The 23,187-nt window shown below is 40.2% G+C and overlaps 1 protein-coding gene across 1 annotated transcript in view; it reads right to left on the reverse strand.

The window, feature by feature from the left end:
• The window catches only part of CAMSAP3 (calmodulin regulated spectrin associated protein family member 3), a 259,283-nt gene that overhangs the window by 12,430 nt on the left and 223,666 nt on the right, over positions 1 to 23,187 (reverse strand). Inside the window, exon 16 of the mRNA XM_053718091.1 lies at positions 15,485 to 15,603. Within this exon, the coding sequence (XP_053574066.1) occupies positions 15,485 to 15,603 (119 nt within the window). The remainder of the gene's footprint in view (positions 1 to 15,484; positions 15,604 to 23,187) is intronic.

Raw genomic sequence — 23,187 nt, forward strand, 5'->3', positions numbered from 1 at the left:
TCCCCCGTATTTCTATCCTCTATACTCCCTTCCAGTCAGAATATACTCCATATTGGTATTCGCTACCATGCCTTCATTCCCAACCAATACTCATGACAATCAGGTTATAATTGCTTTCAAATATGATAGACACATTTGACACGTAGTCACGGTTGCTGACCCGATTTCCCCCTGCATTATATGTTTAGACTATGAGGGAGAGGAGAAGGTTAAATTTAAAGATCCTGACGTGTACACACTGTAGGATACCTAGTTACCTGTTGAATATGCATACCTGTTGCTCTCTCACAACAACATACCAGAGATCTCGTTAGTAACTTGTTGTAATCTATATTGTTTTATATTTGTTGCACTCTTATTCTTCCCCAATAAGTTTTAATGTATTTTATCTAATACGTATAGAAACCTAGAATGTACACTGAGGATTTGCCTATGTTTCTCCCAGATATTATCCTCGTAATATCTCTATTACAGATTCATATGCACAGATACATGTCCCCATGTATCATATCCCAACATGTATATCCTACTATTTATTGGGTCACAAAGAAATGTATATATCTCCTTAACGTGCCAGATATCTATGCTTTTATAGGATGGCAACCCCTCTGACTATACCTGAGACGGCCATTAAATTCAATGGACACGTTCCCCCTTCCCCCCCCCCAATTTTCGAGCAGCTCTTGCCTGCTGATTTCCCCCTTACTCATTTTCACATGGTCCATGAGTGACCTCCAAGTAACTATCATTCACCATTTAGTCTATAATCCACTGAGCCCATGAGTGGCTCATTCTATAGTTACTCCATTTCTATACTTATAATGAAAAATGAGGTTTCATTGGTGTTTATGTTATCTCTTTGCAGTGAATATCTTGCCTACTACTATTTGATTTACCATAATGAGTATACTGGACTTTTATGTTCTAATTAGCGCACAGCAGTTATTGAAAGAAGATATTAGCCTGTTGTATAATCTCCCAACTGTCTTGATCCGTCAATTAAGATAAGGGGATAAATATCTGATTAGAGTGAATCTTAATATTACTATTTTCACACCCAGATAATTGTTGGTTTATAAGTTACCTTACATTACAACCACTCCATACTAGGAATAAGAAACTTCTCCACACCATTACAGATGCCTAAGATCATACAATAAGATGCTCATCTCTTCCCCAACAGTGTGGGTTTTGAGTAACTATATGGCATAGTATGTTGTATATTCTGCTCTAGTTATACATTATATAAGAAGATTAATGTGCGTTCGTTGTCTGTCCCAAATCCGTATGCTTACTACATATACTTTAGCTCTATAATATACTAAATTAGGTCCATTATCATCCTATAATAAAAGCTCATCTCATTTGCACTACTTACTACCTATATACAGCTCACTAAGATATTTTATATAAGCTTGTTTTAGTGTCATTTTTTTTTTCTTTTCTTCACTAACCCTAGATACTTGGGAATTCTATCTGAGCGGCTTGTTGCCCGCTTGTTTTTCTATGCATACCACCTAAACGTTTAATATCAAAATGAGGTTCCAATTTATTGCTATAGTGTAAATACTTTTTTTACTGTTAACATATTATATTAACATAATACTACATTGGTTAATTAATTATTGTTTCTCATAACAACCTCAATAAGTTATGTTAGACTTTCACCATTTAAAATCTATAACTATCAGAATCCTAATTGCTTCAAGTTAACATAGGTCCAAGAGTGACCGTCTGTATCATTACACCCCCTCTAGATGTCAGTTCAGAGTGTCTGGGTCCATAAGTGACTCACCCTATTACGAGAGGGCTCTATAATTCTTAAAAAAAAGGGTTTCAGTTACATTTGTTAAGCATAATGCTAGTGACATCGTTTATTATTTCTCTTTATGTAATCAGTCATTGGCGTGTGATGAGAACATGTCTGCTGAATTTGTTAAAATATTTTCCCATTATTCTTTTATTGTTGCTATCATTTAGATTATCAGTTGCTAACTTATATTACACATATACTTTAGGTCCAAAAGTGACCACACCAGTTGCTAATTTTCCTCTTCTAGAACTTGTTATTTTTAGTAGGTACAAGACTTGCCTTCAGTTTCAAGTGAGGAAACACATTAAACAAAGGTTATAAAAAATAAATAAATTAAAAAAAAAAGAGGTTTCAGTCATTATTATTCATAGTGTGAATTTCACTTGTATTTATGCTTTTATTGCATTGAAATGTATTGTTTCTGTTATATGATAACTCATAAGTTGTATTATTTTTGCACAACCTCAATAAAAAACTACTGAAATAAAAATAAAAAATTGAGTTCCGATAACCCCCTAGGAAGAAATCCCAATTTGGTACGAAGGACTGCCTTATTCAGACAAAACAAACTGTAGAGCCGAAAGATCAAGGACTCTATGAACAGAAAAAAAGTGAGAAGAACAAAGCTTCCCCTAAATTTAAAAGCAACAGAGTGCATATGTATAAATGGAACCTGCTGCAGAAGCCTCAGAACCAACTGAGTCTTGCTGTGGAAGTTTCAGAACCATATAAAGACTCCATGGAGGAGCAATGGATAAAAACACAGGCCTGATACAGACCAGAGCCTGATAAAAAGGTTGACCACCCTGAAGTCTTCTAAGAAACTTCTAAGAAAGAGAAACTAAAAGAAAATCTGAATCTTCAGAAAAACTAAGACTAACCAGCCCTTCTTCAGGCACTCCTGAAGAAAAGACAGAAAACCAGGAGAAACATATTTGACTCCAAGAGAAAAAACTCTGAGATCCACTCAATAAAGGTATATACATCCACCTTATGGTAAAGCTTGTGAAAACGCGGCTTATAAGCCTGAAGCATAATATCAAAATCGACCTCCAAGACACCTTGTCTAGAAATCACCAAACAAGCAGTCGCAGTGAAAACAGATAGGAAGAAGAGCATTAAGTAACGATCCTTCCACACATTGCCAACTGTCAGGAGGGAAGAAATATCATCTGAACCAATCCTACATTCTGTTGGATCATGAAGGGCAAATAGAATCACCATCCTCCCCTCCAGTCAGATACGAGCTAACTCTCGAAGAAATACAGATACACGAGACTGAAGTCCAAAAAAATCACCACCTCCATAACTAAGGAGCCTGAGATCCTTCTGGTTGGAGAAAAACATCAATAGGGACAAGTAGACCGATTGAGATCTAATAAAACAGACCAAAATCAGGTAAGCCAAACTGACAGAGTATAAAATGGAAAAAAGTTCTAAACTTTAGGAAATATGAAAAGGGAAAAATCCTCCTGAGCAAAAAGCCCTAAACTCTAAAAAGCTGCCCCATTAACAGCTAGAGAACACCTACAAGGTGTAAGCAGATGAAGCTACACCTAAAAGGAAGCTAAGGTCGTCCAGAGGGTGTCCTTGGGAAAGGGGGAACTGTCACTGGAACTGTCACAGCCATGCCCAGATTTAAACCTGGGTCTCCTAGTTCCCATCCCTTAGAAAGCTAAGCATCAGGCTACTACTGCTGGTAACATTTTGCCAGCCCAACAGGATGATATCAATGCTTTTCCAAATGTCTCAGAAGTAAGAATCCTGAGGCAGATGGACCAGTTAAATCCTCTAGGACAGAAAAGTCTCATCAGGTTGTATAGGACTATCCTCAGAGAGATCCGAGAAGGACTCTGTTCCATAGTCTAAACTTTCTCCTCATCTTCAGAACCATCCCAGTCAAGCCAGATGTTATGCAGACTTCCTTTAAAATCATAGTATTGCTTTTACACAGCTTTCAAGATTAGGTAGGGTTAGTACAGTGATAACTGTAGAGAACTCGGAAAAAGATGGCGTCTGAGCCAAGATAACATCTAGGAACAGTGCCACCAGGATTCCCTAAGAACTGGCTTAAAAGATCCCCAGAACCTTAACAAATCTCGGGACAGAGACAAGACCGAAGGAGGGCTACAAGCGGAAGAGTTTGTCCGAAAGTCAAACCGTGAATCGGAAATGATCCTCAAGAATATGAACCTGAAGATACATGTCCTTCAAGGTGATGGAAGACATGAACTGACCCTCAAGAACTAAAGAGAGGACAGGACTAAGTGTTCAATTATAAGGACTGAAAACTAGAAAATTAAAAGTACACTTCAGAAATAAAATCTCACTCTGTTAAATTCCACATTGTAATGCTTGCTGTCACCAGAAGCACATGGCAGATGAGAAAGCAGGAGCTTTCCCTGGGCTCAAACCCACAAACTCCTGTTTCAGGAGCTAACCACTAAGCCACATCTCCCTTGACTGCAGGTTATGTGCAGGAGGCGTATTCAAGCACCTAAAAAGGTAACAAGAAATAGGCTAAGAAAGCAACATTCCCGAGGGGTGGAGCCGGCCGCAACCAAGATGGAAGCGTAACTCTGGAGCTAAGCTGAAATGGCGATAATGATCTTATAAAAGCAGGGGCAATCCTGGTCAAACCACATAAAAATATGATCCGCTGAGTGGCAATACATGTAAACACTACATCATGGTAGAACTTTCTCCGATCTCACTATAGTGAGATCGGAGAAAGTCCTACTGCAGAGGAGTCTAGCCAAAATTGTTTTAGCCTGCATTGCGAGCCTCTGGCTATACCGTCCACGTGGGCTACCGCAGCTTTAAGATTAGAGAACAATAGCGGACACCTAGAAGAAGCGTCTCCATCCTGCAAAATCACAAGCTCAGCACGGATAATACAAATACAGCACCTGAGCGGTGAGTACGCTAGCACAGATATCTCCTCAGGCCTCAAACTCTGCCAGCGCACAAACGCCAGATCCCAGCCTACCCAGGAGAAAGCGAAAGCAAAGTCTCCACTCAATTCAATAAAATATCTGGCACCATTCTCGGGACAAAGATTGCCTGCTTAATTATAATGCAGGAGAACCAGCATATTACTGCTAAGGCATTGAAAGGCTTACCACGTTCAGATATATTTAGTAAGATAGCACAGTAGGGGGCCTAAACCCATCTCAATATTTTAACACCTATTATCTATTGTTCCAACAAGGGTGTTACACTGTAATTGCAACTAAAGCTTTATCACGAACAACATATAATTTTTCTAATAAATAGCCAGTTAGGCTTTTATTGTGTATATCTGTTCCTAAATCAGAGACTTTGTCCTCACATATATAATCTTTGTACAAAACACTGGCCTAAATCTAACCTGACTTACAGAATATGGCGTCTAAGCAGAAACTCAGACAGGATAGAGCTACAAAAGCCATTCTGTTACAGCATACTTTAATCCATTGGAGCAAGGTACTGCATCCGAACACCCAACACTGCCTACTACCCTTGCATCTCCCTCTCATACCACCGAAACGGAATCCAACTCACAAGAATTTTTACACATTCCAGCAACAGTACTATCATCTCTCCCATCAAAGCAGGACATTGCAGACATAGTACGCGCTTGTATGAGAGAAGAATTGGAAGAATTAAAACATGAGGTCCACACCCTAGGCTTTAGGGTGGAGGTGCTGGAGGATGGGGATGATTCTATGAGGGAGGAAATCAACCATCTACAACTTCGTCAAGATACACAACAACATTTAATAGATTCATTATATGACAAGGTAGACGATCTGGAGAATAGGAGCCGCAGAAAGAATCTCCACATTCGTCACATTTCGGAAATGGTACACATATCTACCTGCCCTCTTCACCCACCTAAAGGGTGCTAACACCTCAGATCCAATTTCTTGGGATAGAGTGCATAGAGCTTTACGCCCAAAGCCACCAGATTCTGCTCCCCCAAAGGACATTGTAATAAAATTCAAGAATTTCAGAGACAAGGAGGAAATACTAGGTCTCTTCCGCAAGAACCAAACTGTCAGATTTAGAGGAACAGCCTTCCAATTTTTTGCTTATCTATCGCAACGCACCCTCCAACAAAGAAAGGAATATGCACCCTTAACGCAATTATTGCGTCTTAAGAGAATGCCTTACCGCTGGGGTTTTCCTACCCAACTTATGGTAATCCAGGATGACAAACATCTAATATGCAAAGATACTACAGAAATTGCAGACTTCTGTAAAGCCTTGAATCTAGAAACACCCAGAATACAGACCCAGTCAGATCCAAGGAAAACTGGCAACCCAGCTCAAGAACAGCAAACTCAATCCGGAGGATGGGACACTGAACAACAAACATAAAAAAGAGTTCCTTCTTCACCTATCCAGGATCCTAAAACACCACGCAAAAACCAACCCCAGATCACAGCAGATCAAGCACTGACTTTTTTGACTAGGGTTGCCTCATCCCTAGATAGAACCTGTGCAACAAAACCGTATGTAAGCAGACAACCTGAGAAGGTTTAATCCTACAATAGGTGTGATTCTACGAATGAAAACCCAGAATATTCACCATATAGTTCAGAAGACTAGACTATAACTACTCAACTTGATTTATATTATTCGGGGAAACCTTTTTTTAGAACTTACCTTATGGTCTGGGACTATCAGTATGAACTACTAGTAAATAATTTGCCAGGAATTGATCCTGTGTTTTTTTTTTTCTCTCACATATGGATCGTATAATAGGATTGCCCCCTCCAACAATTGTCATTGTTTAACTATAAGCCATTTCTAGTTACCCTCAAATGTTTTTTTCTTCAGGAAAATGGCATGACAGGTGGAGGCATCCCTTTGTGGCCGCGTCCAGCTACAATACAGGTAACCCCATGCCTGGCCCTGAATTGTTTGTATGTTTTATGTATGTTACAAATGTTCTCACTGTATTCAATGTTATTGTTTTCTGTTCCACGCATCAATTTGATATAGACAATTTCTTATACACATGGTTATTACGGTAACCAACCCTCGCAGACCGTACCTCCTTACCCAAAACGTCAAGGGATTTAACTCTCCCAACAAGAGACACAAAGCATTGACAGACCTATCCAAATGAGGAGCAGACATTTTCCTACAGGTGACCCATTTTAAACACCTTAGGGAACCTAAATATCTGGGCACTCAATATACCCAATTTCATAGTTCAGCCAGAACCAAGAAGAGTGGAGTGAGTATCCTAATTCGTAAATTAATCCCCTTTACACTTTTAAATTTAGATATGGACACAGAAGGTAGATACTTAGGAATAGATGGTCTACTCTTTGGTAGGCGATATCATTGTTAAATATATATACACCAAATACAAATCATCTACCTTTCTTTAAATCCCTGATCCGCAGATACCTAGACATGTCAAAGGGTATTGAAAGCCCTGAAAGACAACAACTTGTATGATATCTGGAGATTTATCCACCCTGCAAAAAGGGATTACACTTTTTTTTCTCACCCTAATAGTAAAAGTAGAATAGACCACATACTCACAACTCAGGCTGGCCTATCTCTAATCACCCATTCCACCATTTCTCCAACAACGTGGTCAGATCATTCGGCAGTAGAAGTGAAATTTCAATGGCCTAATACAAAGGCAGGCCCCTTTAACTGGAGACTAGACGACTTCATCCTAAGCAATCCTTCGTCCCTAGAGAAAATAACTACTGCATTAGAGGAATATTTCACACAACAAATTCTGTTTCAGACCCTTATACACTCTGGGAAGCACACAAATGCACAATTAGAGGGGAGATAATCAAAATTAAATCTCAGATGCGTACCTTGGCTAAGCAAAATACATGTCTCACAGCCAAGCTAACACAGGCTGAATTCTTTCATAAACAAGACCCTCAAATACCCAAACTCTAGAAGAAATCCCACTCCTCCGTAAACAACTCAATGATTATCTAAATACCAAAAGAAACACATAAGAATTAAACAACTTTTTTACTATGAAGGGAACAGGGCGGGGAAACTCTTGGTCCGAACCCTTAAACATAAAAGACTTAAGTCATACATTCACGAACTTAAAAAAAACAGACACTATAGCTAAAACTACACCGGATAGCCTGAAACAATTCCAAGATTACTATTCTAAGCTGTACAATATCAATCCTAAAGAATCTGAGGAGGTGAATGGTCCTAATCTTTTGGAATATTTAAATTCCTGTAATTTGCCAAGATTTACTGAACCACAAATAACAGACTTAAAATCTCCAATATCCCCCTCAGAAATTACCTCTGCTATCAAACAACTTAACAAAGGAAAATGTCCGGGTCCTTATGGGTTTTCAGTAGGGTACTATTAAACTTTTTGGCCCATTCTCCTACCACATTTACTTCATATATTTAATCACACTTATACAAGTTTTTTGCCAGCCTCTATGTTAGAGGCAAATGTGTCCATTCTGCCCAAACCGGGGAAACTACCTGACTGTCCAATAAATTTCAGACTAATATCTTTATTAAATGTAGATATTAAGATCTATGCTAAAGTATTGGCTGCTAGACTGAATAAGATTCTCCCTCCTTGCATCAAATCCCCTCAATAATAGAATCCATGAATGCAGAAAAAGCCTTCGACAGGCTAAAATTGGAATTTTCTCAAAGAAACACTTCTAAAATTCGGATTCCAGGACACCTTTATTAACAAGATATTCGGATTTTGATGGGGTGTAGCGCCAAAGACGAGCACCTATAGCTCTGAACAGTAGGCTAACTAGCTAGCTTGGAAAATGTACTATGAAAATAAATGTGTTCAGAGCGCCTCAAATGGGCTAGGTGTTGTACAATGTGTAGAGTGTGTATTTAGAAATATTTCAATTGTAAATCTAGTACTTTACACAAGAATAAAACATGCCACGGTGGGTACAGTGGTAATAAATGACAATAAAAACAATAAGATGTGGATCCACTCTTGTACAAAATAAATATTGAATATATCTATATAAAAACACTGAATATAAAATGATACAGAGGCAATAATAATGGTAGCCCCAATAAAAATATGAGAAAGTTAAAATTCCAAACAATGTCTGAAAGCTACCATTATTATTGCCTCTGTATCATTTTATATTCAGTGTTTTTATATAGATATATTCAATATTTAATTTGTACAAGAGTGGATCCACATCTTATTGTTTTTATTGTCATTTATTACCACTGTACCCACCGTGGCATGTTTTATTCTTGTGTAAAGTACTAGATTTACAATTGAAATATTTCTAAATACACACTCTACACATTGTACAACACCTAGCCCATTTGAGGCGCTCTGAACACATTTATTTTCTTAACAAGATATTCGCCCTTTATAATATTTCAAAAGCCAAAATTGTTTTAAACGATTCCCTATCAGCCCCATTCAATATCCATAATGGCACCCGTCAGCGTTGCCCGCTCTCTCCCCTTTTATTTGTCTTGGCTATGGAGGTCCTTGCCTCCAGAATCAGGCAGAACAAACACATATGCTGTATTTACTCTCAGGAATATAAATCCACTCTCTATGCGGACGACATTCTGTTGACTTTATCATTTGCTTATTAACTTTCCTCATGGAAGAACACTCCCTTTATGGTTTTCACTCCAACTTCAAAGTTAATAAAAAAAAATCCGAATTCTTATGTACAGCCCTTTCCCAAATGGACATACAAAGAATTGAATCAGAGTACAAAAAAAATCTATACAGTATCTCGGAATACATCTTTCTTCTTCCACAAATCCTATTCTTCACCTACACTATCCCAAAACATACAACAAGAATTACGCTCTTGGCAACATAAAACCCTTTCGTGGGTAGGAAGGATTAATGCCATAAAAATGTCCATCTTACCCAAAATATTATATATATTTCAAACACTTCTGATAACCATCCCAAATGCATACATATTCTCTCTACAAAAAAAATCATCAACGCGTATATTTGGCAGAATAAAAGACAGAGAATAGCAAAAACTACTATGTGCCGTCCTAAAGAGAGTGGGGGCTTGGGGGTTCCTCATTTACAATATTATCGATGGGCGGGCTTCCTAACACGGATTATGGATTGGTGCAAAAGTTCAGCACATAAAGAATGGGTCACTCTGGAACACATCCTTGTGGGGACAACCCGATTGAGTAGTTATTGTTGGCTGACCACACAACAGAGGAGATTTGAACTTCTTCCCTCAAAATTGACAGTAGACGCCTATAAATTATGGGACAAATATCTAGCAAAAATTCCTACAATTTCCACAAAGCCATCCCCACTGACCCCACTTTTCTCTAACCCAAACCTACCAATCTCAAATACATCAAACCCAGCAAATACCTGCACTTTATTATCCATGGCCCCTTATTATGAGGTTTTACAGTCTGGCAAAATAAAACCCAAATTGGACCTACAAGATTTATATTTCTGTCATTGGTTCAAGTATCAACAATTAAAGCAATTCTTAGACACTTATATCGATAAAAAGAACATACTCAGACCCCTCACAGCCTACGAAACACTCTGTCACTCTAACTCTCCCACGAGGGGATCTTTGCCATTATCATACAAATTACTAATATCATATGACTCTAGGAATTTGCCTTCCTACACTAGTAAATGGGAAGCTGAACTTCAGACCTCACTCCCACTGAAAGAATGGTTTAGAATATTCCAAAATATGACCAAATCCACATCTTCTATACAGATCATGGAAATGAACACCAAAATTACTATGTAGGTGGTACCTCACCCCATCTAGATTAGCTACTATTTTTAAAAACTCATCCCCCCGCCTGTGGCAACTCTGGTATTTTTCTACATATTTGGTGGGACTGTCCCTGTATAGCCCCATTCTGGACACAGTTAATTGTAGAAATAAAAAAAGTAGGAATTTCTTTACCTAGATAGCCGATAACCATTTTAACAAATTCCCAAAAGGTCAACTGCAAATTACGCCTCCAGCTGTTATACATAATGATTAATAGTGCAAAACGTCTAATCCCACAGCATTGGAGGCATGCGATTTCCCCCTCCCTCACAATGTGGAGGGATCTTGTCTCAACCACGCTACTACTAGAAAGATACCACTTTGTTTCTACTAAAAGATTAGATGACTACCTATCAATCTCCTTTATTTAGGAAGATTACCAATCTTCCATTAGGAATATTATCTAATCACCTAGATATATGAGAGGCCTTATTTAGATTTCCTTCCCAAACCCCTCTCCCTTGACGTACTCTTGACTTTACAATAATATATAGAAAAATAAATATTGACATAAAAAATACCCCCATTGTTTTATATCTTTAATATGATCTGGAGCTGTTTGTTAATGTTATGTTCTGATATGATCTTATACTTCATCCATGCAAGGTTTGATGTAATAATATGTAATTTACTAAATTGTTGATGTAATTTTCTTTTTCCTCTATAGAAGGAAAAATATGCTTGTAATTTCAATTGCATCATTCTTCAATAAAGAAAATTTTAAAAAGAAAAAAAAAAAAGAAAGCAACAGTCCCAGGCCTAAGATCCTTCAAAATGAGAAAAAATAAGGAATCCCATCTAAAAAGAAAGGAAAAAAGAATGTGAACACAAATTCAAAGGACAAGAAGCGAAGCAAGATCTAGACTGCTAAACTTCGGCCTACCAGCAGTTAGGCAAACCATCCAACAACTTCTGTCCATAAAGATTACTAAACTACGAAATAAATATATAAACTAGGACTGTGAGGTCATGGACATAAGAAAACATTTCTTCATGAACAGGAAAGAAATAATTTATTTGAGCCCAAAAATACAAGTCTATTCAATATATATATACATATATAGCTATATCTATATACAGTATAACATTGGAATATGATGTCTTAGGCAAATAGGCTTCCTATGAGACAACGAATGTCCCAGACGTTCATAAGGTCATCTCAACATGGAATTATAAGTTCCTATACAGAGAAAAAGGACAAAATATGTACCGCAGACCGAGTATAAAAATTATCTCAAATAATGGAGATAAAAACATTGTTCTTAAGCCCATATAGAACTAAAATATGGCAAGTACAAAAGGCTAATTAGAAAAAAAATGAAGTAAAATAAAAGCAAACTCCAAAATACCATACAGGAAAAAACAAATTCCCCAAAATAAGAAAGGAAAATTGAACCCTTATACATAAGAAAAAATAAGGAAATAGCTCATGATACGTTTAAAATACCACCAAATGGCGGCAATACCAAGGAGTATCTGCTTAAACTTAAACCATTCCTAGGATTAACCTCTAAATCAGAGGAAGGGATCCTATTTGCTGGGCAATAAAAAAACTAGCATAAAACTGCCACACGATGGCAGCAGAAACTAAAAATCACATATATACTTAAAACCTTTTGTAAAACACTGAAAAATAACGGAATCCACAAAAGATCTAACAGTGCACCAAACCTTGAATGCCAATTAGGATTAAAAACAAACTTCTTAAGCACTCAAAATAAACTGCTACTGTAGAAAGATATGGAAAAAACATGCAACATGATATTCCCTCATATAGATCTAAAATGCCCAGAAGACAAGGGATATTATAATCAAACATAAGGCGTAAAACCATATCCGTTATACACTTATACGGATGATAGATTGGGTAAATAACCCACATATAAATAAATAAGCCACAGAACGGTTAAAATGAAAAACCAATACATCTGGATTGGGTGTCGCATAACAGGAGACTAAGCTCACATACAAGGTCTCATCGGCCTCTAACATAAGCCAAATATCAAAATGACTATCATATGAGTACCTACAGTGAACATCTAAAGAAGCGGCACCAAAAGTAAGCAGGTCCTGAACCAAAAATCACATACCTTCTGCCCCGTGGGGCGAAAAGACCATAGAGGCCATGACTACCTTCTCTGATGGCGTAGCGCAAACTTTGCTGTGTGCTCAAGTCTCCGTGGCGGAAAAAACAAACAAAATGGCTGCATAAACCTAAGAAGTATAATTATAGTCTGCTACATCGCCAACTTCAAAGACCCAAAATCTCTTATCAGAGTTAACTTTATTTCCTCCTAGAGGTCCTTCCGAAAAGGGAGACAAGTATCCGCCATAATGGCGTTTAAAAATTCCTCTGTCATATACAGCAGCCAGCAGATTTCTGTTGTATGCCCCTTAATACGCCGGCCGTTTTACTGCCGTGAATGCATTTCAAAGAGAAAAGGTTTCTTTGAACAACAGCAGGCCCTCACCACCTATGTAGATTAGAACCTACGCAGTTAAGATGACAGGAATAACGAGTGTGCATACCATACTGACTACAATAAAGTAATAGCACACAATTTTCCGTAAAAACGGATCATATAGGGAAAGAAAAAACGAAAGGGGTGATATCACAACCACCCTTATGAAATCCCAACACACCATGAGCTTGGGTCTATCAACAATAGACTGGCAATGGATGCGGCATATTCCCTGTCCCTCAGTAAAATGCTCAGCCGCAAATATTGGATATATATGATAGATATACAAACCCCTCCTGAGGGTGGCAGGTCCCTAATCTCCCATGCCTTCCTCTATAAACCTGTAGGAATTATAACAGAAAGGACTTACCCTCCAGGGTCTTCTACTGTTGAGCAGTCACAGCAGCTCCAGGTGTGTCAGCCTTATCTAACCGCTGACAGGGACCTGAAGGAACAAGAAAAAACAGAGTAACCAACCCTTGTTTTCTATATAGGGGTAGTGTAGATGTTGGAAGGTAAGCAAAGAATACCTCGCCGTCTTCCAACTGCTAAAAGTCACCATTATTCTTACAAAAGAGATTGACATGGACACAGCATAGCCCCAATCCTTGCTTGCAGGGAAACTACCCATAAAAGGATTAAATATCTTCAGACACCATCTTTGCACATCCACCCGATGAACGAGGCAAAGAATGACTGGGGATTGTGGGAAGTGGGAGAATACTTAAAGGTTTGCTTGTGTGCTCTTTGCCTCTACCTGGTGGCCAGGAGTTGAATTCCCACTAGTAATTAACTGGATTTGTGGACTCTCCATGCCATTGGAAAGAAATAAGTGTTTTAAAGGACTACTATATAAAGTAGAATTGCAAAATTAAGAAATACATAATAAAAACACAATGCATAAGCACTTACTCTAAATTTCAAATATAATATATATTTTTTATTTATTTATTTTCACCCCCATTTGCTTGCGCCCTTTATCATGTGACAGCCATCGGCCAATAGCAGACTAGTATATGTATACCCTGTGAACTTGTGCACATGCTCAGTAGAAGTTTGTGCCTCAGAAAGTGTGTATATAAAAATGTGCAAATTTTGATAATAGAGCATGCAGTTTTAAGAGACTTTCCAATTTATTTCTATCTGAATCATGAAAGTTTCATTTTGACTTTAGTGACCCTTTAAGCAACTAATGAAACTTTAAAACAATGCATCTACATGTTATTCATTCATTCTATTTAGCATTTTATTTAGTGTTTAATGTCCCTTTAAAAATATTTATTTTGCATGCAGTGATTTAATTTCTGATGCATAACAAATGACGTTTATGTCCCTTTAATAAATTATGATACATAAAAAGGGCCAGACATGGAAACCACCTACATTAAATCAATTCTATAGATCAGGGATGGACAACTGGTGACCCAATGGCTACAAGAGTCCTCCTACACTAGTTTTTATGGCCCTTGGGGAAAAAGCAGAACTAGCAATGTGAGCCATAGATTGTGGCCTCAGGAAAAATTTAAACAAAAAAAATAAAAATTTACCTTTGGGTGAACACAACTAAAAAAAGAACAGCATACAAAGGGTACCCTGCAACTTTAGCTAAACCTGGCCCTGACATTTTTACAAAATAATATTATTACTCGTTTGTTTAACCTTTTAACGATGTTGCTGCGTTCTATTCCGTCCTAACCGTGGCGGGCTTTAGCGGTGTTAGGACCGAATAGAATGTCCGAGCCGTTTGGCTGTCCTGAAGCTAACGGCGCTTCCTGGATGGGATCACGGTCTGGAGGGCGTGCTTCGCTTCATAGGGACCCCCACCCAACCTGATCCCATCATTGAAATCTCGTTTTTACGTGCACGATCGCAGGATTTCAATTGGTCTACATTATGACATTTTTCCGATGTAGACAAAATGACCCTGTCATGAAAGGGTTAATAGCCATACATTTATATGCGGCTCTTAAAGGGACATGAAACCCAACATTTTCATTCATGATTCAGATAGAGAACACAATTTAAAAAAAAAAAGTTTCCAATTTACTTCTATTATCAAATTTGCTTTGTTCTCATGGTACTCTTTGTTGAAGAGATATCTAGATGATTGGTAGCGTGCACACGTCTGGAGCACTGCATAACAGGAAACAGTGCTGCCATCTAATGCTCTTTGCATTGTAGCAAAACTGCTGCCATGTAGTGCTGCAGACACGTGCACACTCCCGAACTTCCCTTCCTGCTTTTCAACAAAGGATAACAAGAAAATGAAGAAATTTTGCCAATAAAAGTACATTGGAAAGTTGTTTAAAAAATTGTATGTTTTATCTAAATCATAAAAGAAAAATGTCCGGTTTTATGTCCCTTTAAGGTTTCTAAAATATTGATCTGCGGCCCCCATGCAATCAGTGAAAGATACTAACCTCTAGGACTTTGTTCTTCTGGGGTTCATTGACCTTGCCTGCCAGGCAGCAGTGAGACAAAGCGTTGTGTATGATATACTTGTTTGATTTAGCGCTCGGTTCTTTATATAGACGAGGACCTGAGTTTGAAAGAAAAAAAAAAAAAGACATTAAAATTTGGAGACTTGTAGTCTTCTTTTTTTGTCTAATAAAACCATAGCAAGAAGGAGCTGGCTAAGCCATATTATCCACAGAAAATGTTGTCAGGTGGAAGGCAGCAGTGTAATACTTTGCAATATTATAACTTTTTCCGTTAATAATTATAATAAATATTTAAAGTGATTGTAAAGTTTAATAAATTAGTGCCCAGTATACCGCCGTTCCTTCGCCTGCATCTCCGACTGTATTAAGCAGATCGATGATGAATCCGACTTCCACCAATAATTGTGTACCCCCTTTGGGGTCCAGCTCGTGGGGCACCAAACGATTGGAGGAAGCCGGATTTGTCATCGATATGCTAAATACAGTAGGAGATGCGGGCGGAGGATCGACTAGAGGGCACTGATTAATCTTTACAATCACTTTAAGCTATGCAAAGCATAAATTAATTGCATAATTTATCATAAATTCATACAATACTTTGTGTAAAAAAAATATATATAAAAAAAAAAATTTGCAGCTCATTTTAGTTTAATTTGAATAACATTTTAGCTAGGTGGTCATTAAAAGATTAATTAAAATGTTTACAATGCTGGGAAACAGATGTTGATATTAACTGGACCCCCAGGTTGATAAATTGAAATCGTAATTTTCCTTCACTCTTAGTGCAAACTTGAAAGAAAACTTTATAAAAGCTAACTATAGGCGTTACTTATTATTATTATTAACTAGTAATGGATCTTTTAGCGAGACTTGCTTTCGTGGCTGCGAAGAAAAAGGTACATACACCCATAAGTGGTGGTAGCGTAGTTCCGTTAATGATTTTAAAGGCGCCTTAAACTGCTAAGCAGAAATACCCTACAATGGTTATTGCTCACTATGCTATTGCTTACCTCGTTACTGCAGCTCTTTTTAACCCCTTCCTGCCGAGGCTCATTTGTCTACATTGGAAATTAGTAAAAATTTAAATCACGCGATCTTTAATGCGATATCAATGATGAGATCGGCTCAGAGGGGAGTGCCTATAATGCTAGGCACGCCCCCCAGCCCGTGATCCCACATAGGAAGCAGCTAAAGTTTTAGTACAGCTGAGCGTTTAGGATATTCCATGTCGTCCTAATGGCGCTAAAGCCGAGTGCAGTTAGGATGACATAGTACGTACCTAACGGCGGGAAGGGGTTAAAGTTGTGTTCTTATTTTAACCCCTGAAATGTTGTCCTATGGTGAAGCTCTGCCTCTTTGTACTGGGGGGCTGCCATCTTGTAACTCAGGTATTCTCACAGCCAGTGACAGAAGCTGTGCACACTCACAGATCAGTAATATTGCCCACTTTTTGACAATTGTATAATATTCTTCAGGTTAGGGTGTATGATACAGAACAGGAGCTGTATATTTTTACAGTTGCTGCATTGCTCTATATTATTGTACTTTAAAACTGTGTAAAAAAAATGCATAAATGTAAATCTATCAGGCACAATAACTCCAAGCAAATGATACAGCTGTAAATAAAGTGGGCAATATTAATGATCTATGAGTGTGCTCAGTATACCTGCGCTCCAAGATGGCGGTGTCCAGTATGAAGAGCTGGAGCTTCAGTGGCAAATTTAAACTATTAAAACAGGAGAACTGATGTGAAAAGAGCTGAAGGAACAAGAGGAAATGCAATAACATGGTGAGTAGTTACTATTCTTTTGTAGTTGTACACAGCAGTTTAATGTCCCTTTAAAGGAACAGTCAACACCAAAATTGTTATGGTTTAAAAAGATAAATAACACCTTTACTACCCATTCCCCAGCTTTGCACAACCAACATTGTTATATTAATACACTTTATAACCTTTAAACCTCTAAGTTCCTGCCTGTTTCTAAGCCACTACAGACAGCCTCTTATTACATGTTTTTATTAGCTTTTCCCAACTGGAGACTGCTAGTTCATGTGGGCTATATAGATAACATTGTGCTCTCTCCCAGGAGTTGTGGCTGACACTGCACTATTTGGCTAAAATGCAAGTCAATAGATAATAAATAAATAGCCATGTGATCAGTGGGCTGTCAAAAACATAAATTATGCTTGCCTGATAATTTTATTTCCATTGAGGGGAGGAGAATCAACGGTTTCATTCATTACTAGTGGAAATTCAGAACCTGGCCACTAAGAGGAGGCAAATACACCCCAGTCAAAGGCTTAAATACCTCCCCCACTCCCCTCATCCCTCAGTCATTCTGCCGAGGGAACAAGGAACAGTAGGAGAAACATTAGGGTATAAATGGTGCCAGAAGAGAATATTAAATTTAGGTCCGCCCATCGGAGATAAGGGCAGGGGCCGTGAACTCCCCTCCCCTCGATGGAAATAAAATTATCAGGTAAGCATAATTTATGTTTTCCATCTAAAGGGGAGGAGAGTCCACGGCTTCATTCATTACTAGTGGGAACCCAAGCTCTAGAGGACACTGAATGAAACTGGGAGGGTAAAAGGCGGACCCTTAATCTGAGGGCACCACAGCCTGTAGAACCTGTCTCCCAAAAACAGCTTCCGCAAAAGCAAAAAAGTCAAATTTGTAAAACTTAGTGAAGGTATGCAAGGAGGACCAGGTAGCCACCTTGCAAATATGCTCCACAGAAGCCTCATTCTTGAAGGCCCAAGATGAAGCTACCGCTCTAGTGGAATGAGCCGTAATCCTCTGAGGAGGCTTATGTCCCGCTGTCTCATAGGCCAAGCGGATCAGGCTCCTCAGCCAAAAAGACAAAGAAGTAGCAGAAGCCCTCTGACCCCTGCGCTTCCCTGAATACACAACAAAAAGAGAGATAGATTGTCTGAAATCCTTTGTGGCCTGAAGATAGAATTTCAAAGCCCAAACCACGTCCAGATTATGAAGTAACTTCTCCTTAGGAGAAGAGGGATTAGGACATACGGAAGGAACGACTATCTCCTGATTGATGTTACGGTTAGACACCACCTTGGGGAGAAACCCCACGCCAGTGAGAAGAACAGCCTTATCCGCATGAAACACCAGATAAAGGGGCTCATATTGCAAGGCCACTAGCTCAGAAACTCTGAGTGCCGATGCAACGGGCAACAGAAAGAGAACCTTACATGATAGAATTTTTATGTCAAGAGAATGCATAGGCTCAAACAGAACCTCCTGCAAGACATTAAGTACCAAGTGTAAGCTCCAAGGGGGAGCAGACTGCTTAAAGACATGTCTGATTCGAGATTCTGAACAAAGTATTGTATGTCAGGGAGATCAGCGAGTCTCCTGTGTAACAGAACAGATAAAGCCAAAATTTGCCCTTTTAGGGAACTAGCAGCGAGACCCTTCTCCAACCCTTCTTTAAGAAAGGACAAAATCCTGGATACCCTCACCCTGTGCCAAGGGTAGCCATGAGTCTCACACCAGGACAAGTAAGTCCTCCACACCTTATGATAGATGCAACGAGTGACCGGCTTTCTTGCCTGAACCAAAGTGTCAATCACATTTTCCGCAAAACCCCTTTTTGCCAAAACTAAGCGTTCAATCTCCATGCAGTCAGCCTCAGAGAATTGAGATTTTGATGTTGAAAAGGACCCTGTTCCAGCAGATCCCTGCGACAGGGTAACCTCCACGGTGGAGAGGATGACATCCCCACCAGATCCGCAAACCACGTCCATGCTGGAAACCATGAGCCTAATCATTTCCATGCACTGAGCTACGGACGGTCTCGCTGTAGACTGAAGGGCAAGATAGGTGGATGCCATCTTTGCGCGTCGCTTGCCCATGAGAAAGATCTTCATGGACACCGAGACTATAATTGTGCCCAAGAACTCTACTCTGGTACGGAGAACCAGAGAACTCTTCTCGAAATTAATCTTCCAACCGTGAGATTGAAGTAACTGCAGCAGGACCCTGGTGTGAACCTCTGCCAGATGGGATGACGGCGCCTGAACCAGAATATCGTCCAGGTAGGGTGCCACCATGATCTGGCTACTGCTAGAAGGGCCCCAGGAACTTGGTAAAGACTCTCGGGGCCGTCGCCAGACCAATGGGGAGGGCCACGAACTGGAAATGCTGATCCAGTAAGGCAAATCTGAGGAACCTGACATGGTCCCTGTGAATCGGAACATGAAGGTAGGCATCCCTCAAATCTATAGAGGTCATTAGCTGCCCCTCTTGAAGTAGGAGAAGAATGGATCTGATCGTTTCCATTTTGAACGATGGAACGGACAGGAACTTGTTTAAACATTTGAGGTCCAGAATCGGGCGGAACGTGCTCTCCTTCTTTGGGACCACAAACTAATTGGAGTAATACCCTAGACCCCTTTCTGCCTGGTGTACTGGTACGATAACCCCTAGAACAGAGCAAACCCGCACACAACCCAGAAAGGCCTCTCTTTTTTCCGGCCTTGAAGACAAGTTTGACAGAAGGAATCTGCCCCCGGGCAGAGAGGACTTGAACCCTATCCTGTAGCCCTGGGCGACCACCTCCAGAACCCAGGGGTCCTGAACATCCTGCAACCAGGCGTCTAAGAACAGAGACAATCTGCCCCCCACTCGGTCCGCAGACCAGTCGGGGGCCGCACCTTCATGAGAACTTAGTCTCGGCCGGGCTTCTTTTGCTGCTTAGACTTGTTCCAAGCTTGAGCAGGCTTCCAGGCACCCTTGGATTGGTTTGTTTTCGCGGTGGGCTTAGAGCGTTGTGCCTTATCCCCGCGAAAGGGATGAAAAATAGCACTCTTAGGCTTTGCCTTCCTATCCTGGGGAAGGAAGGCACCCTTGCCACCTGTGACCATGGATTTGATAGAGTCCAGACCTGGACCGAACAGGATCTTGCCCTTGAAAAGCAAAGACATCAGCCTTGTCTTAGCGGTCATGTCGGCCGACCAAGATTTAAGCCACAGAGCTCTGCGTGCTAGAACCAAAAAACCTGATACCTTGGCATTCAGGTGGATAATTTGCATATTTGCGTCACAAATAAAAGAATTGGCCACCTTAAGGGCCTTAATCTTTTCCTGCACCTCTTTGAAAGAAGGTTCACCCTCAATCATATCAAATAATGCATTGCACCAATATGATGCAGTTCCAGCAACCGCGGCTACCAGTTGAAAAACAAACCCTGTGTGTTGAAACATCTTTCGTAACATGTTTTCCAACTTCTTATGCAAAGGCTCCTTGGACGAAGAACTATACTCTAAAGGAATCGTCGTGCACTTAGCGAGCGTGGAGATGGCCCCATCCACCTTGGGAATGGTCCCCCACAACTCTAGCTGGGCCTCCGGGATGGGAAAAAGCTTTTTAAATTGAGAAGAAGGGGGAAAGGAAAAACCTAATTGCTCTCACTCGTTCTTTATAATGTTCGCCATCTTGACAGGAACCGGGAAGGTCTGGGGAACCACCCTGTCCTCGTTAACCTTATCCAACTTTGGATTGGAGGGCTCCTCTGGGAGTTTGGGTTTCGGAACCTCTAATGTAGCCAGCACTTGCTTTAACAAAAACGCAAGTTCTCCATTTTAAACCGAAAACCGGGTTCCTCGCTGCCGGAGGTTTAGATGACATGGACTCCGACCCCAAAAGGGCCTCTTCCGATGCGCCTGATTGGGCCTCATCATCGTACCACCCCTCTGGGGCATCCGACAGACAACTCCTGGGTCGGGCCACTATGAAAAGCTCTACGCTTGTGCTTAGCAGAACGTGGCAAAGCATGGACCACCTTAGCGACTGCAGATTCAAGCTGGTCCGCAAAGTCCGGCAGCCAAGCAATTTCCACCCAAAGGGGTAACAGTCGGACCCTGGGGCGCTGCATGTGGTATAGGGGACACCAATGGGGAACGCACCTCACGGGACAGAGACCCCTCAGAGGTGGACGGCTCAGTAGTGCTAGACATTCTCTTATGTTTGGTAGTCGTAGCCTTCTCAAGGCATGTGGAACACAGTTGCGCAGGCTGGTCTACCAAAACCTCACAATAAACACAGGTATAATACTTAGATAAAGAGGGAGTACCCTCTAATGCGTCCAAATCCTCCATAGCTTTTAGAAAAAAAGACTAGAACAGGCACCTTTATAACCACCAATGGCCGGGGCACTCACCACCTCCTATGACCCGGGCTTAGAAACTGCTTTGTCTCCTCCGTCGCAGATCAGACCGGAAGTGAAGAAGCCCCACCCGGTCACAACTATAACTACACAGGACCACCCCTGCTGATGAGAAAGCGTGCAGCAAAAAAAAACCAAAAAAAAAAAACACAAAAATTCCCGGAAGAGAACATGTCAGTTCCACAAAAATGCCAGAGCCGCGTCCTTGCACATAACACAGCAATCACATAATAAACTACACCCCCAGCTCAATAATCCCCTCATAGGAATATTACCCCTTGATTCTATAAAGATAAAGGCGCCACATTGTGGCCCTGCTTCTGTGTTATCATTATGTAAAAATTAAACGATCTTACCAGAATCTACGCTGTATCAAGTGTGACAAGTAGTAGCTGCGTTCTTGACATGGACTTGAGAGAAGAAAGCAATCTGCGAAACTCGTCAACACCGATTGCTAAAGAAGCTGTTAATATGAGTCGGGATGGTGTCGCAAAGGGAAGCTCCCCCTGCATCTCCGGACTCTAAGCTTCTCAACTCGAGGGCCTGGGTGAACGTTAAAGGGCTACTTAAACTCCTGTCCCATAGCAAAGGGTAGAACCCCTCATAAGAGACCTCTGATATTCCGGCACCTCTATGCCACCTCCTGTGACGAAAGGCAAAGAATGACTGGGGGATGAGGGGAGTGTGGGAGGTATTTAAGCCTTTGGCTGGGGTGTCTTTGCTCCTCCTGGTGGCCAGGTTCTTAATTCCCACTAGTAATGAATGAAGCCGTGGACTATCCTCCCCTTTAGATGGAAAGAGGCTTGGATACAAGGTAATCATCAAGGTTAAAAGTATATTAATATAACCATGTTGGCTGTGCAAACCTGGGTAATGTGTAATAAAAGGTATTATCTATCTTTTTAAACAATAACATTTTGGAGTTGACTGTCCCTTTAAGCTCCATATTAGACAAATAAATCAACCTAATCCCTACACAAGCTCTACTACATAGCCCTATCTCAGGCCTCTCTTAAAATAATAATCAATTTGCAAGGACAAGTCTGTGCAACCTACAGAATTTGTATAGCTTGCTATTGGAAGAGGGACGTCCCTAGCTTAGATATTCTTATTAAAGATCTGAATGTAATACGGGAGGATCTGGGCCTCACAGAGATATTCTTATTGATGATCTGAATGCAATACGAGGAGGAGTAGGATCCGGGCCTCACAGAGATATTATTATTGAGGAACTGAATGCAATACGAGGAGTAGGAGGATCCAGACCCACAGAGATATTCTTATTAATGATATGAATGCAATACGAGGAAGAGGAGGAGTAGGATCCAGACCCACAGAGATATTCTTATTGATGATCTGAATACAATACGAGGATGAGGAGGAGGATCCGGGCCTCACAGCGATATTCTTATTGATGATCTGAATGCAATACGAGGAAGAGGAGGATCCAGGCCTCACAGAGATATTCTTATTGATGATCTGAATGCAATACGAGG

Source organism: Bombina bombina, chromosome 6 (assembly GCF_027579735.1).
Source record: "Bombina bombina isolate aBomBom1 chromosome 6, aBomBom1.pri, whole genome shotgun sequence".
In the NCBI taxonomy this organism is placed as follows: domain Eukaryota; kingdom Metazoa; phylum Chordata; class Amphibia; order Anura; family Bombinatoridae; genus Bombina; species Bombina bombina.